Genomic DNA, 13,947 nt, shown 5'->3' on the forward strand with positions numbered 1-13,947 from the left:
ATTTAACCATTTTTGGTACAAAATGAAGGGGACGTTTATCAGCCTCTGAAATAAATGTAAAACAATTTGTTTGCAAAGGAAACTCCAACGGCTCTAAGATGTTTTTAGGATCTTTTGAAAGTTGACTGTTCCTGGATGAGTCGGACAAGGCACCTATAGATGGAAAATTACAAAAATGACATATGGGGCGCCAGTATCCGAGTGGTTAGTGTGTGCACCCCATGTATGGAGGCTGTAGTCCTCAATGCAGACGGCCTGGGTTCAAATCGGACCTGTGGCTCCTTTCCCGCATGTCATTCCTCTCTTATCAGAGTGAGAACAGCACAAGCAAAAGTCGTTTTACGTCATTTTATTCAGGGTCATTTTATTCAGGGTCATTTTATGCCTGCCTGCTTTGTTCATTTATTCATTTGTGTAAGTTCATTCATCAACCAAACAAAACAATTTAATACAAACATAACATCTCAAATCTTGACTGAGTCTTCACCTTTCTTTCCTGAGATATAAAACGGTGACATATTGTGCCAAATACTCTCCATGTTTCTCTAACTCTAATATGTGTCTCTAGTCCGTCTACAAACCCCCCAATTATGAGAAAAGTCCATCCTCTCCATCTTCTGCCTGCTCCACTTTTCAGAAAATGTGTGCTCAAACAGGCCGTTTGGAGATTTTCCCTTCATGACATCACAAAGGGCAGTAGCCCCTCCCCCAGGTGGGTGACACTCCCACAGCTAGGTGTTTGTTCTGCCCTCTGAGTCTGCCTTCTCACCGTAGACAATAGGACATGGAGCGAGAAAGCACCGACCCAAAGCCCTTTCAGAGAGGGGGCGTGGTCAGACACAGCTCATTTACATATTTAAAGGTACAGACACAGAAACAGCCTGTTCTGAGCAGGGCTGAAATAGAGGGGTTCATAGACATGATCAAATACAGGATCAGAGTGGATTTAGAACAAGAAACTTCACACACATGATTTGAGGAGCTCTGAGACTTATTTACACTGAAGAAGAAGAAGAGGAGGATATGTGACCTTTAATTAACAAAGCACATAATATCTCTGCTATGAAATACTGGGACACTTGAATACAACATTCATGTCATAAATCAAACCTGTGCTTCTCTTACTGTAAAAATGTCTTGTTTAAAAAAAGCCACCTGTACATGTCATAACAACGACCCTCTGTGTGGAACATTTAAACACAAACAGGTAGAAATCAAGTAGAAAAATGTCAACACTTAAATAAAACAACTGAAGCATAGATATTTCTTCTGCTGTCCACCTTGCTTTGACGGTGAACAAAACCCCCTTGAGCCTTACGAGTCCTTCTATATTACACTTTTCGTTTCCTGAGACTTCGTCAGTCCTTTGCACTGAAAGAAGGCGTCCTGGTGTGGACTACGTCCGAGGAACGTTTGCAGCATGTCCATCCCATCCACAGATCCACCCGCCTCCAGAATCACCCTCCTGTACTCTTTTCCAACCTGTGACGGAGCAAACGCTTATCAGTACACGGACATTTTATCACGAGCACACACAGTTTTTGAGAAGCCTCGGAGAATAAGTTCAACACAAGGAAGGATCTAGAACGCAGGAAACAACATCAGGAAGAGCCAAAAACATCTTTGACTTTGACTGGACATCGGCAGCTTGTCATGAATATTCTTATCACCATCAACATATACTCAACACCATTAAGAGTGAGCTGGGTCTTTAGCTTTTTCTTAAAGGTGCAACGGGAATCTGCAGCTCGAATGGAGTTTGAAAATTTGGTTTCAAACCGGGGGACTACAGCGAGAAAGAGTCTAGCTGGGGACTTGGGACCTTGCTGCAGAGGTAGGACCAGCGTAAGGGGGGAGGGAGTTAAAGAGAAGTATAGCAGCTTTGCCTAAACTTAAAGCCACTGAGGGGCTACATAGTTGACGCGCTCGCCTCGGCTTCGCTCCTGAGCTCCTTGTGAAATAAGACAGTCCAATTTCTTCTTCATTTATGGAGGATTTGTTTCTCAATTAATAATGCTCTTTAATAATTTCACTTGCAAGATTTAAATATTGTCTGTAAATGTCCATACAAAGATTCACTCAGAACACTCTGCGTTACCTTGTGTGCTGTAGCTTGAGGTAGCGGTTAAAAAAAAGGTAAATGGACTTGAGCTTGTATATTTCTTTTCTAGTCTTCTGACTACTCAAAGTGCGACCGACTCTACCAACTGAGCCACAGCACGGTTTGTGCTCTTTGGTCTAGGAACACCTGACCCCCCCCAGTGAAGGTTCCTATCTATACAGTGTAAAACCTGAACCCACAGGTGACACCTGCTGGAGCAATTTGTGTCTTGCACTTGTGTAACTGCTAAATATACTGTAGCTCCTAAAAGCAGCAGCAGGGTTTACATTGATATGTTACATACAGTATGCTGAACAGTCATTTTTAAAGACCCACCTTTGGATTCATAATGCCTTCCTTTTTAAAGCGACTGAAGTAAATGTCCATGGAGTAGACCTCGCTCCACAGATAGCTGTAGTACTGACCGTCGTATCCTCCCGCCAAGTGGCTGAAACTGGCCGTCATGTTGGTACCTGCAGAGGACAAATGAATACATCTTTACTAAGGTTGACTGTGTGTGCATTTATGAGGGAACCAGGACGGTTTAAAGAGACAGAAACTGGGGTGAGAGAGTGAGAAATGAGACGCGGCCAAACAGCCAAAGGTTGGAGTTGTACCCGGGCTGCCCGCTTTGAGGACTACAGCCTCTGTGCGATACAAACGCTAACGCCCCTCAAACATCAAAACTAAACAGAAACCTTGTCTGCCCACTGAGAGGTATTTAAAGAATTCAAAACTTTAAGAGTTAAGAGGACACAAAGAGGATTAATAAACTGCATTTTGTTTATTTTTAAATGTCCAACCCCTCTTGGAGACTTGGTTGTTTGTGCTTTGCAGCGATCATTTCCCCTGCAAAGCTAACCAGTCGCTAATGCTAACTCCGTACCTGGTGTAGCGGGAACGCCGAGGATATCTCTGCAGAGATTTGCAAACACGTCAGCCGTGTCCGCACGAGAGCTGGTGTGCAGCGTCTGATCCACTTTACTGAGCACGACCTGACGCAGGTTCATCAGTCCTGCAGGACGATTAACACGTCAGCAGGTTCACAGAGATGATTGGATTGCTGCAGAAATGTTAAAGATTTTTTTTTTTAAAGTAGATCACCAGTGTTGGCGACTCTGGATGCGATCAGTTTGTCGAGCAGATTGTCCGGGATCGGGGTGCCGTCTTTGTAGTGTCGAGACATTCTCCTCAGGGGCTCCTTCTCCCAAACCCAGTTCTCAAGCATCTGTGAAGGCACCTCCACAAAGTCCGTCTCCACCAGCGTGCCACTGAATTCTGAAAAAGTGGTCTGACACAAACACACAGGACATTCAAGCCCTTTATACCATACACATATTTAATACTTAAAAAACAGCTGATTCATTGACCTTACCTTCGAACAGAGCTCGTGCATAACGTGACCAAACTCATGAAAGTAAGTCTCCACCTCATGGTGCTGGAGGAGGGATGGAAATCCTTTCCTGGGCTTGGTAAAATTAGCCACCATAGCTGCGACGGGAAGCCGGCGTTTTCCATCGGGTCCTCTGCAGCCTGGCTGCAGTCCAAAGCACGCCGCGTGGCCGTACTTTCCTTCCCTGGTGGAAAAATAAGGTTGCAGATGTCACACAGCGAGACTGACTCTGACACGACTGAAACCACAAAGGACCAAGAGCTGCAGTCAAATCTATAAACTCTAACTTGAAGGTGGATAAGTGACAGTCAATAAATCAATTAATTGATCAACAGAAAATGAATTGGTACCTATTTCATGATAACATAAAGTCTGAGTTATTATTCTGAGAAGGTGGAAATCCAGAGTTACAGTAGCCAAGGTGCAAGATTAACCGAGGAGGATAAGACATGATAAATAAATAGATTATAGATAACAGACTGCTTTTATGTAAACCGACTTTTATTAAGTGGAGCACATGTTGTTTCATTGCCAACATGTCTCGATTATCCTTTTTTGTCTTTATTAATTTATTTCTTTATTTTATTTTTATTTATTTTTTAAATCTATATCTATTTTTTTGTACATTCTTAATTTTTTCTTTTTTTATTTAAATTGTACTGTGTTCACTTTTTGTCTGCAATCTTTGCTGCTGTAACAATGTAAATTTCCCCATTATGGGATAAATAAAGGATTATCTTATCTTATCTGAAATGGGACAGGAGCCTCTCTGTGTGTGTCCATCGAGACATGAGCAAATCAGACCTATTTGTTTTTTTTGTACCAGGCTGTAAACATGTTAATCTCCGCTGTAAAAACAGGCCTTTTAGAATGGGTGTGTATGTGACTTCCTGTGCTTCTGCAGCCAGCCTCTAGTGGACACTCTGGGAACTGCAAGGTTTTGCATTTCTGCATCAGCTTCATTTTTTAACACTGGAGGTTGCTGCTTGCTTGGTGTCCAAAGCATACCTGCATACCCTGGTTCTTGCTTCTCGGTTGTTAAGATTTTTTGCTTTTTGTTGTTGTTACATGATAGTGAAGTGAATATTTTTGGATAGTTAAATGTTGGTCAGATACAATAAGATTTTTAAGCACATAACCTCGGCTCTGTGATAAATACAAGGCTTTTTTTACAAAAAAAAAAAAAAAAAAAGATGCAGATATGAGGCTATCATTTCCTGTCCTGCGCCTGAATCCTCATATTCTCTACCTTGGATGCAGGTCCATGTAGAACTGGCCGACCTCCTCTCCCGTCTCCGTGTCCCTCGCCGAATAAAGCTTGACATTTTCATGCCACACATGAGCGTGCTCCACCTCCGTGAAGGCGAGCCCCAGCAGCTCCTGGTAGATTCCAAACAGTCCCTCTGTCACCACGTCAAGCGGGAAGTACTCGATGAGTTTGTCCTTGTTCACCGCAAACTTGCACTGCTCCACCTGGTTCATGTAGTACGGCAAGTCCCAGGCGTTGATCTGTGCGTCGAAGGGGAGGCCCTTCATCAGACACTCCCTCTTCTTCAGCGCCAGAATGTATTTCCTCTCCTTGATTCCAATCGGCTTCAGTGTTTCATAGAAAGTATCTGCAGATTCAGATCAGAGGACCCAGTTACCAAGTTGAATTTAAATTAACTTCTTATGGATCTGAACTTAAAGGAGCAGTATGTAACTCTGACCCCTAGTGGTTAAAATGGGTACTACAGTCTAAATTCAACACATCATAGAGAGCTGTCCCCCCCCTCCTCTCTCTAGAGTCCATGCTCACTCAGGTCACCATGTGGTGGACTCTGAAGCTTCAGTGTTTATCCAGCTCTGCATGGGTCTGTAAACCTTTCTGTGTTCTAACCTCTCTCCATTTTTCAAAAAGCATCTCCAATATTGATCCTAGTTTGAGCACGTTTCTGCTCGTGGAGCTTATTAGAAACATGCAGAGGCTTTTTAGGTCGGGTATGTGTAGCTTGACAGAATCACAATATGAACAAAAGGGTGGCAAGAACATACTGGATAACATGAAAGGTATCTCAATAATTATTCTGATCGTATTCCCATGTTCGATGCTGTGCTCAGAAATGTTATGTACAAATTGAAGAGTTAATTAATTGATTTGAAAAGAGAAAAGAGGGCGGCTTGGATTTATCACAGCCGCGAGAATTATACTGCGAAATTGGAAGGCGCCCCACTGTGAAGGAATGGACTGACGAAATGGTTAAGATCTCTTCAGATGAAAACATGTTGGGAAAAATGACTGTTGGTTTGAAAGATGACAGAGATATGGGATCTGTTTTGGCAACATGTTGAACTAAGGTCATAGAATGGACTCATGTTGGTGGCTGTACCTCTCTTATGTCTGTGGCATTATTTTGTTGTTTTTGTTATCTCATGCTAGGAGATGACTTGTATGCTCTGCCTAAGTGCTTTATACTTTTTTTATTGGTATAAGATGTGCTGCATTGTTTTAAAAACTGTTAAAAGTTAATAAAAACTTAAGTTACAAAAAAAAGAGGACGGGCTGTGACTCAGTGCTAGAGTCGGCCGTCTCTCAACTGGAAGGTTGAGGGTTCAATCCCCAGCTCCAACTATGGTAATTTTATCCTGGTGTTTTTGTTACATTTATATTTCTTGTGTTTTTTCTGTTCTGATATGGACCAATGGCTCTGAAATAAAGATTAAGGGAAAGTTTGATCTCACCTCTTTTTATAGATTTTCTTTATTAAATATCATCATAAGATAGAAAGTGACGCGGCTTATATAACCGTGTGTCCACATGAGACATAAATCACAGTTTGTTACTCAACATACATGAGGCATGTAGAGCATGTAACATACACTAAATCATGTTTCTCTCGCCCCCTGCGTCCGTATCTTCTTCCACATCTACCTGTCATGTAAACCTCATGAATCTTAATAACGCAGAGCCGTAAAGACGGCGTGGGTCTCGTTCTTCTGTGACATGTGGGGAGTGTGTTTGTACGTGTGCATGCGAGGGCGAGATGTCGAGGAGGGGGGGGGTCATACCTAAAAAGTCAGACACATTGCGGGCATTCTTGGCCATGTTAATCTCCAGCACATAGTTCGCATGGCTGCTGTAACCCAGTAAGTCTGCCACCTTTGCTCTCAGTTGTATCAACTGCTCGAGGATCGCCGTGTTTACCTGAAAAAAAAACAAAAAAAAAAAACATGAGTTTGCAAAATGTAATACTTTTTATTTAATTCAAACATAAATTTTTACTAAAAATTCATAAATAATGAGTCATAAAAGAGAAAAAAACCTGTGATGGAATAAAAAATGATCACTGAAAATATAAAATAACTAAAATAACCTAAAAAACATTTCAACATACTGTATTTGAATTTATAAACATCTGTCAAACAATCAAAATGTATAAATCAAAATGTATAAATTCACTAAGATTCAATATTTAATAGAAATGAAACACATTTTTAATAACACGTTTAAAATTACATTATTTTGCAATTAAAAATAAAAATTATCAGGCTTTTATTCTGAAATTTCTTAGGCCATGTGTCAACCTCGTGTTTTTCCGGGCAGAAAAGCGCTGGCTGTACGCTGCATGAAGCGTTTGTGCACTGAGAAGAAAAGCGCTGCACGTCCGTCCTGTCTCCATGACAACAATCTGTTGACAACGGCCGCTGTATGACTGACACGGCTCCGTTTCTTACTGCATGTTTTATATTTGAGATTGTTTATTTCCCGATCCGACACGGAGTGAGGAGGATGTGGATACAAGACACGATCTGTAGTCGGAAAAACTACGGGGAATATCAAACATTTTGAAAAGAACGGCGGTGACGTCAACAGTGTCTTTCTGAAAAGTTGAAAGATTATCAACTTGAGCGATCTCTGAAAAATAAAATAAGTCAATTTTTAATAAATTTAGAGTAAAAATTCAACATATTACCCCTTTAAGGCCCGCCTTATCGCCTCCTTTTGGGCTGATACTTAGTTGATCGACAGTAAGGTGGAGATAGCGTTCCCAAAATAACGAGCGCCATCGTTCGGCTTCCAAATCTCTCTTCAGACACTAATGGGTGACATCACTGAGGCTACATCCATGTTTTATACAGACTCTTTAAGAAGCCGGTCAGCTGCTCAGAGGCTGCGGCAGCTTGTCTCTAATCATGTTTCAGATGTTTAAAACTTCTGATGTGACACAGCATCATATTTATCTTCATCAGCAGTGATTCTCTTCAATGCTAATTGTAGCTTACAGAACGATGAAATCAAAACTGTGAGGCTTACATACAAAGATGCATCACTTCCTCTGATATTCTTTTGGTTTTCAGGGTAACTTGAGTCCAGCTTAGGAATGGAAAAATTCCAACTAGAGTTTATTGCAGCTGTAAAAATGATACAGAGAAACGTGTCCATAAATCACTTCAGAACAGGTTTAAACTCTAAACGTCGACTTGAGGTGTAAATACAGATAATAAACAGATATCTAATGAGGTCTGCAGTGCGGAGGAATAAACAGATTATCTATCAGACTCCCGTTACCTCTTTACACCTGCTGTGAAAGGCCGTCTCCATCCTCCTCCTGCTCTCCGGATTGTGACACCTCTTCATGAGCGGGTAGTAATGCGGGTACTCCAGTGTCACTTTATAGTGCCCGTCTGCCGTTTTGTCCAGGCCGTTCAGATAGCTATCAGCCAGCCCGCCTTCACAGAAGAGGACAGCAACACACCATTAAAAAGTTAAAAAAAAACATCTTCACAAGGCCACACAGAGTTTAACAGCGTACCCAGTTCATGCTCGGAGAAGACGACAAACGTGTTGTCCTCGTTCAGATTCTGGTTGAACTCGATGGACAGTTCACTGATGAGCTTGGACGTTCTTTTTATTTCCTTACAAGAGAAAAATTAGAGAAATTTAGGGATAAACATTCCATTATTTAGCATGACAAACCAGACAGTTAACCTTTAAAAATAGAACACTGCTCTTTGGCATTTTCTGAACTTTTTCAGATATTTGACATGCAGATATTTTTTCTAAGGCCACGCTGAGATTTGCAAACTTTTTTTTGCACCCAGTTGCAGAAAACAAAATGAAAAGCCTCCTGTGGAATAGTAGAGTTTACATTTATGAGTCTACTCGTTTGTAATGGCTGACGAGGTGCAGACAAAGACTGCTTTTCAAAACATACACACTAATTAACTCTGCATTAAAATAAAACAACTCAGTGCCACATTATGTTGCACACCCCATGTACAGAGGCTCTAGTCCTCATGTCAATCCCCTCTCTCTCGTCCTAATGTTTCCTGTCTCATCTAATAAAAGCAAAACGGCCCAACAAAACTACTCATGCTGAGGTTGCATATAAAACCTGCCATCACTGTGTTTCTTAGATTTTTAAAGGTGCATACTGCCACCTACTGTATCAGAGAGTGTCCTTCTAGATCTACATCTAATGTAAATGGCTCCTGTACTTTTGGTATAATCAAAGAGTCATTTTTACATGACATGGTGAGGTAATGTGAGGTGAAGTGAGGTGCAGGATACGATACGAGAAGGTGAGGTTAAGGATATCATACGACAACAGGGTGAGGTGAAAATAAACAAGATGAGGTGAGGTGAAGTGTAGGATACGATATGACATGACACAACGGGGTGAGTTTGGGTGTGGTGAAGTGAGGTTTCTGATAAACTGGAGAATACAAAATGCCCCTAAGAAGGTCTAAGTGCAGGATTCATTTATTTTATCACCACAAAAGTCAGTTTAACCTCCCTGTATTACACTGTATTGTTTATTGTTTACTTAAAGAGGACATATCATCCCCCCTTCTCCACCTTTTCAAACAGTCTCCTGTGGTCTCAAAGAAACATCTGTGCTGTGCTTTGGTCAAAATATAACATGAATCAAGCACCAGAGGAGGTTTGTGACCCTGTATAAACCAGCTCTCTCAGAACGCTCCGTTTTGGTGTGTGTGTCTCTTTAAATGCAATGACCCCGCCCCCCGAGTTTTCCCCGTAGACATCACTCCTCTGTAGAGAGAATAAAAAAGGGCTGACCTGCGCAAAAGTTTTGTTCTAGTCTGGGGGTGGAGTCCATGGGTGGAGATACCAGGGGAGGGGAGGGGATTTTTTTTTTTTTTACCAGAGTCCCACTGTGACATCACAAGGAGAGCACATTTAAAATGGAGCATTTTTCTCTGTGTTGTAAGACTTATGCAGACCACAAACAAAGGACTGGATGGGTTTATTTCACATGTTGTGGGTCAGTAGACTCTCAGGTTACCCAGATATATGTTCAACAACACTGTAGAAGTGGATTTTTTTTTTCATATGTCCCCTTTAAAACTGATAAAAAACAGATTTTGTTCCAAAATCTTGAATCAATGCGTGTGTTGAATTGTAGATCACTTACCTCTTGAATATCTTTGGACAGGTGCAATCCTTTCTGCTTGCCTAAAGTAACAAGTCTGTTTAAGAACCTCCTCTCCTCAGGTAAAAGGTCGTCTTGGCGCTTCTTCTGTTCAAAAAAAGACAAATAAATACTTTCACTCAGGCAGAAATATGACCATGACTTTATGATGTTTTCTTTATGTTTACTGCCTGGCAGCATAAATGGGTCATATAGTGAGTCCAGAGTGGAAAAGCATATGGTGTCTCAGGTGTCTTACTCAGATTCAGTTTCTTTCCAAAGTTAAATAAGACGCAGCGATGGGGGGTCAGATGAGGGTACGATATCCATGATCTCCACATGAGACCCTTCAGTTATGCACGTCAATCACCTGCCCTTTTTTAGCCCCAGTGGAATTATCTATCGCTGGCATAGCTAACACGGTTAATGCGTCAAACCCTCATTCATCATATTTAGTGAGCTTCCTCGTCTCCTCCCCCTAAAGGTTACGATGACTTTAACACCTCATTAGAGACGTACTGGGCTGATTAAAGGCCAGTCTTTTTTATCGTCTTTCCTTCACCGTCAGAGTGATGCTGTCGACGACGCCGCGTACCTGCAGAGCAGTGATCCGCTCGAACACGTCCTCCCTCATGCTTATCTCCACGTCGAACTCCGACAGCTTCTTGTCGGCCTCGGTGCTCGCCGCCCGGACCTCTTTGGAGGGACAGACGTACTGAGGGAAATCCAGAACGTGGCGCGATGCTGAAGGGGGAAAAGAAACAAAAAACAAATGTAACGTTTTTCTTGTCATCAAATCCCGTTTAAAGACCGAGAAAACAAGCTAAAGTGCCATGACTACGCTCAGCTGTGGTCACGTTTGTGTACATTCCTATTGATTTTGCAGCGGCGTAATATTGGCGTCTCAATCTGTGGATTCACATTGCGAAAGCACAGCACAGAGGGAGCTTCACATACACACACAGTCAGACATGCACACACACACACACACACACACAAAGCGCTGTGCTCCCCTGCTAGCTCTGCTGATCCTGTCTCGCCCTCTGTAATGCCTCTGTTACTTCCTCCAAACACGGTACAGCAACACCCAGGGGCGTGAATATCGCAGCTTGAAACGGCGGTCTGAACATGGCTCTTGTGTTGGTTCATCTTTTGGTACAAACGACAACAGTGACTAATTATTTGTCTTCTTTTTTTTGTTTTCCCTAAAGAATTCATGCGATCAACACCCGTTCTCTAACCACAGTGACTGTTGCTGATATCGTAACTTCAGGGGGATTTGGAGCCCCCTAGTGGCTGAAATTTTGTATCTGCACCTTTAACTCAAACAGGATGCTTGGCGGTTTGTTTGGTGCTGTAAATTGAATTTAATAGACTGTAAATGTGATTAACTCCTGGAAAAGCTTCAGTGACGAGTGAAAAAGTGTGGCTCATTGATTTGTCCTGGGGAGTATTTCTACTCTATAGAATGGAAGTACATGGATCTTGTGTGATTTTAAAAGACAAGAAGAATCTAGAATAACACCAAACATCTCCGCAAACTTACACGCGTACTCCAGTTTGGCATTAGCCAGGGCTTTCAGGGTGTTTTCAACGGACACATTTTCTATCTTTAGCGCTCCAATGTCATCGTAAACCATCTTCACTCTGTTAATCAAGCTGTCAGCGGCCGTCCTGATCTCAGCCGGAGAAAGGTCCCATCTCAGGGTGTTTCTCCTGTTCCCCGCCGCCTGAGAGCGCTCTCTGGCGGATATCACGGAGCCGTTATGGATGGTCATCCTCAGGACGGGTTTAGAGACGCTGTGAAGAAACAACACATTTCAAAAAAGCGTTATAGTTGGGCATCCGACAATAAAAAAAGAGGTGGTTTTCTTTTTTTCTCTTTTCCTGTATTTATTTCCAAATATTAGCGAGTGACGACACCCGTCTGTTCCTGCAGGGGGCGCTGGAGTCCCATCGATGGCGGTCTCCATGCTTGAAATGCTGTCTCAGTCTAACTTTCAGTCAACCTAACGACAGGCTGAGAGCTGGAGCTGAGGCGGGTTTTAAACCTCCTGACAAACCGTTACACCGCGCCCACCTGTCAATCAGGTCAGCTACACGCCTTATTGTGAATAACTCTTATCCTTCATCAAATCAAAACTGATGAGTCATCAAAACATTCACCCCCCGTACAGTGTGTGTCCATTGAGACATGAGCTAATCACACCTATTTGGTTTTTTGAACCAGGCTGTAAACATGTTAATCTCTGCTGTAAAAACAGACTTTTTAGAATGGGTGTGTATGTGACTTCTGACGCTTCTGCAGCCAGCCTCTAGTGGACACTCCAGGAACTGCAGGATTTTTCCGCCTCTGTCTTCATGCAAAAAAAAAAATCCCCTCCTTTAGGCCTATTTTGTCAGTTTCCGAACAAACCATCTCGACTCAGCTACAGGACTTGGTAACAGGTGGAACTCATACAAGCAATAAATCGTTCCAAGGTCGTACATGAAACGAGCTTTGCATATTTCCCGTGCTAACCGGGTGACCTTAAATTTCCATGTACAGTCGGTGTCCGGTTTCATGGCCTGGCATGGATCGGAAGCTGTTCAAAACAAGTTCAGACAGTAAAAGAGTGGGATAATAGTAAAGCAGCTGTGGTAGACATCAGCCAAAACCTTTCCAAACAGCTCAGTTATTTATCCAAATGCTCCAAAACAGAGATCACTTCCACCTGTTTTAAATGTTTAACAGCCGCTGGTTTAATTTAACAACACAGGAGTTGACTTTAACTGAAACCTTTCAATAATGTGCAGCACAGGTGTTAGATAAACAGACTTTAAACATGGCAGCTGGTTAAGTGTAACACACACACAGAAGCATACCTGCACACTGTTCTGCAGACTATCACTCTCAGTGCACACATGCCGGCGGGTTCATGCGTTTCAATCCGAGCAAACTTTCTTCTTCTCTTACTCTGAAGTCTCAGAATCAGCAGCTGATCAAACCAAAGTGTCAGGCTCCCTCTCCTCCCCTCTCCTCTCCTCTGCTCTCTCTCTCATGTGGAAAATGTTTCTCCTCCTCATTTCCGCTGGAAGCTCGCAGAAACCAGTGATGGGGATTTCAGTTCTGGTTAGTGAGCCGGAACTTTTGGCTCAGCTCGGAAATAAGAGTCGGATCTTTTGACTCGCAAACGGCTCTTTTTAACCTATAGTTGGTAAAACTAGGTATTATAAAACTAAGGCTGGCTAGACACTGGGTGATTTTGGGTCCCTTGGCGTACTGGCCTCCATACATGGGGCACAACTTAACCGCCAGGCCATCGGCGCCACATAATGCCACTTTTGAACAGTTTTGCTCCTTCATTATGTCAAATCAAAAATCACGCCTTTAAAGAAAATGGTGATAAATAACTTAATAAATAACTTATGGCGTGCAGTTTTTTTGTTGGAATTCTTTTTTGATTTTTGCTGTGTGTCCGCGCCGTGAAAGCGTTTTCTTTCTAGCTTTTATGTTCTTGATAATGAAATGTAAGGTTTTACAAAAGAGTGATCCTTAACCCTAAGATGCATGAGTGGGTAAAAAAAAGATTCCAGTTATTATTCAATGTTAAAAGTGAAAAATAAAAAATAACTCAAACATGATATCTTCTGGTGTGGACTAAAATAACTGAAACCTAAACAAGTACATTTTTTTAACCAAAATGACAAAAAATACATATAAACTAGGGATGCACCGATACATCGGTTCAACATCGGTTTCTGCCGATATATCGGCACATCGGCAAATAATGTGGCATGAACCGATGTCAGTAGCCGATGTTTATTTGTTGTTTTGCCGGATCGATTTCATGCTGACATCTAGGACACATAACTACTGATATGTTTTTTTATGTCGAACATGACAGAAAATGTTGCATTGTGGGAGTCTGATACCAAAAGAAGTCATGAAACAAACATCGATATCTGCAATCAGCTAAATCGTTTTTTCAAACGATATCAGTCCTGATTTTCCCAATAGGTGATTTTCTAACCGAATATAAACACAGTGATTGTTTTTG

The 13,947-nt window shown here is 42.0% G+C and overlaps 2 protein-coding genes and 1 long non-coding RNA gene across 6 annotated transcripts in view; all 3 read right to left on the reverse strand.

The window, feature by feature from the left end:
* Window positions 1–358: 358 nt before the first annotated feature.
* Window positions 359–12,963, reverse strand: nln (neurolysin (metallopeptidase M3 family)). Of its 2 annotated transcripts, none has more exons than XM_061060920.1 (13): window positions 12,864–12,963; window positions 11,454–11,707; window positions 10,503–10,651; window positions 9,911–10,015; window positions 8,288–8,390; window positions 8,044–8,204; window positions 6,543–6,678; window positions 4,744–5,110; window positions 3,477–3,678; window positions 3,206–3,392; window positions 2,988–3,116; window positions 2,438–2,574; window positions 359–1,482 (listed from the first exon to the last, which is right to left on the reverse strand). In XM_061060920.1, exons 2-13 carry the CDS (start codon window positions 11,683–11,685, stop codon window positions 1,327–1,329), a joined length of 2,064 nt encoding a protein of 687 aa, XP_060916903.1. In that variant the 5' UTR covers window positions 11,686–11,707; window positions 12,864–12,963; the 3' UTR covers window positions 359–1,326. The 2 variants fall into 2 exon arrangements, with proteins under 2 accessions (XP_060916903.1, XP_060916902.1); XM_061060919.1 differs by having other exon boundaries at window positions 12,773–12,949.
* The window catches only part of LOC132991930 (uncharacterized), a 47,143-nt gene continuing 33,554 nt past the window's right edge, over window positions 359–13,947 (reverse strand). Inside the window, exon 2 of the long non-coding RNA XR_009676277.1 lies at window positions 359–573. This is a non-coding gene — a long non-coding RNA (uncharacterized LOC132991930). The remainder of the gene's footprint in view (window positions 574–13,947) is intronic.
* LOC132991928 (antho-RFamide neuropeptides-like) overlaps window positions 359–13,947 on the reverse strand; it is a 31,398-nt gene continuing 17,809 nt past the window's right edge. For all 3 annotated transcript variants that reach the window (XM_061060925.1, XM_061060924.1, XM_061060926.1), the window contains one exon: window positions 359–551. The gene's annotated coding sequence lies outside the window, so the exon portion shown is untranslated. The remainder of the gene's footprint in view (window positions 552–13,947) is intronic.

This window comes from Labrus mixtus, chromosome 17 (genome assembly GCF_963584025.1).
Source record: "Labrus mixtus chromosome 17, fLabMix1.1, whole genome shotgun sequence".
In the NCBI taxonomy this organism is placed as follows: Eukaryota; Metazoa; Chordata; class Actinopteri; order Labriformes; family Labridae; genus Labrus; species Labrus mixtus.

Excerpts from the sequence above, each read along its gene's own strand:
- nln (XM_061060919.1), bottom strand. The coding sequence starts at position 12,813 with ATGTGTGCACTGAGAGTGATAGTCTGCAGAACAGTGTGCAG. Across the intron at positions 10,652-11,453 it reads TGCCAAACTGGAGTACGCGT|CATCGCGCCACGTTCTGGAT; the intron begins GTAAGTTTGCGG and ends TTCCCCCTTCAG. Across the intron at positions 8,205-8,287 it reads CTTCTCCGAGCATGAACTGG|GCGGGCTGGCTGATAGCTAT; the intron begins GTACGCTGTTAA and ends TCTTCTGTGAAG.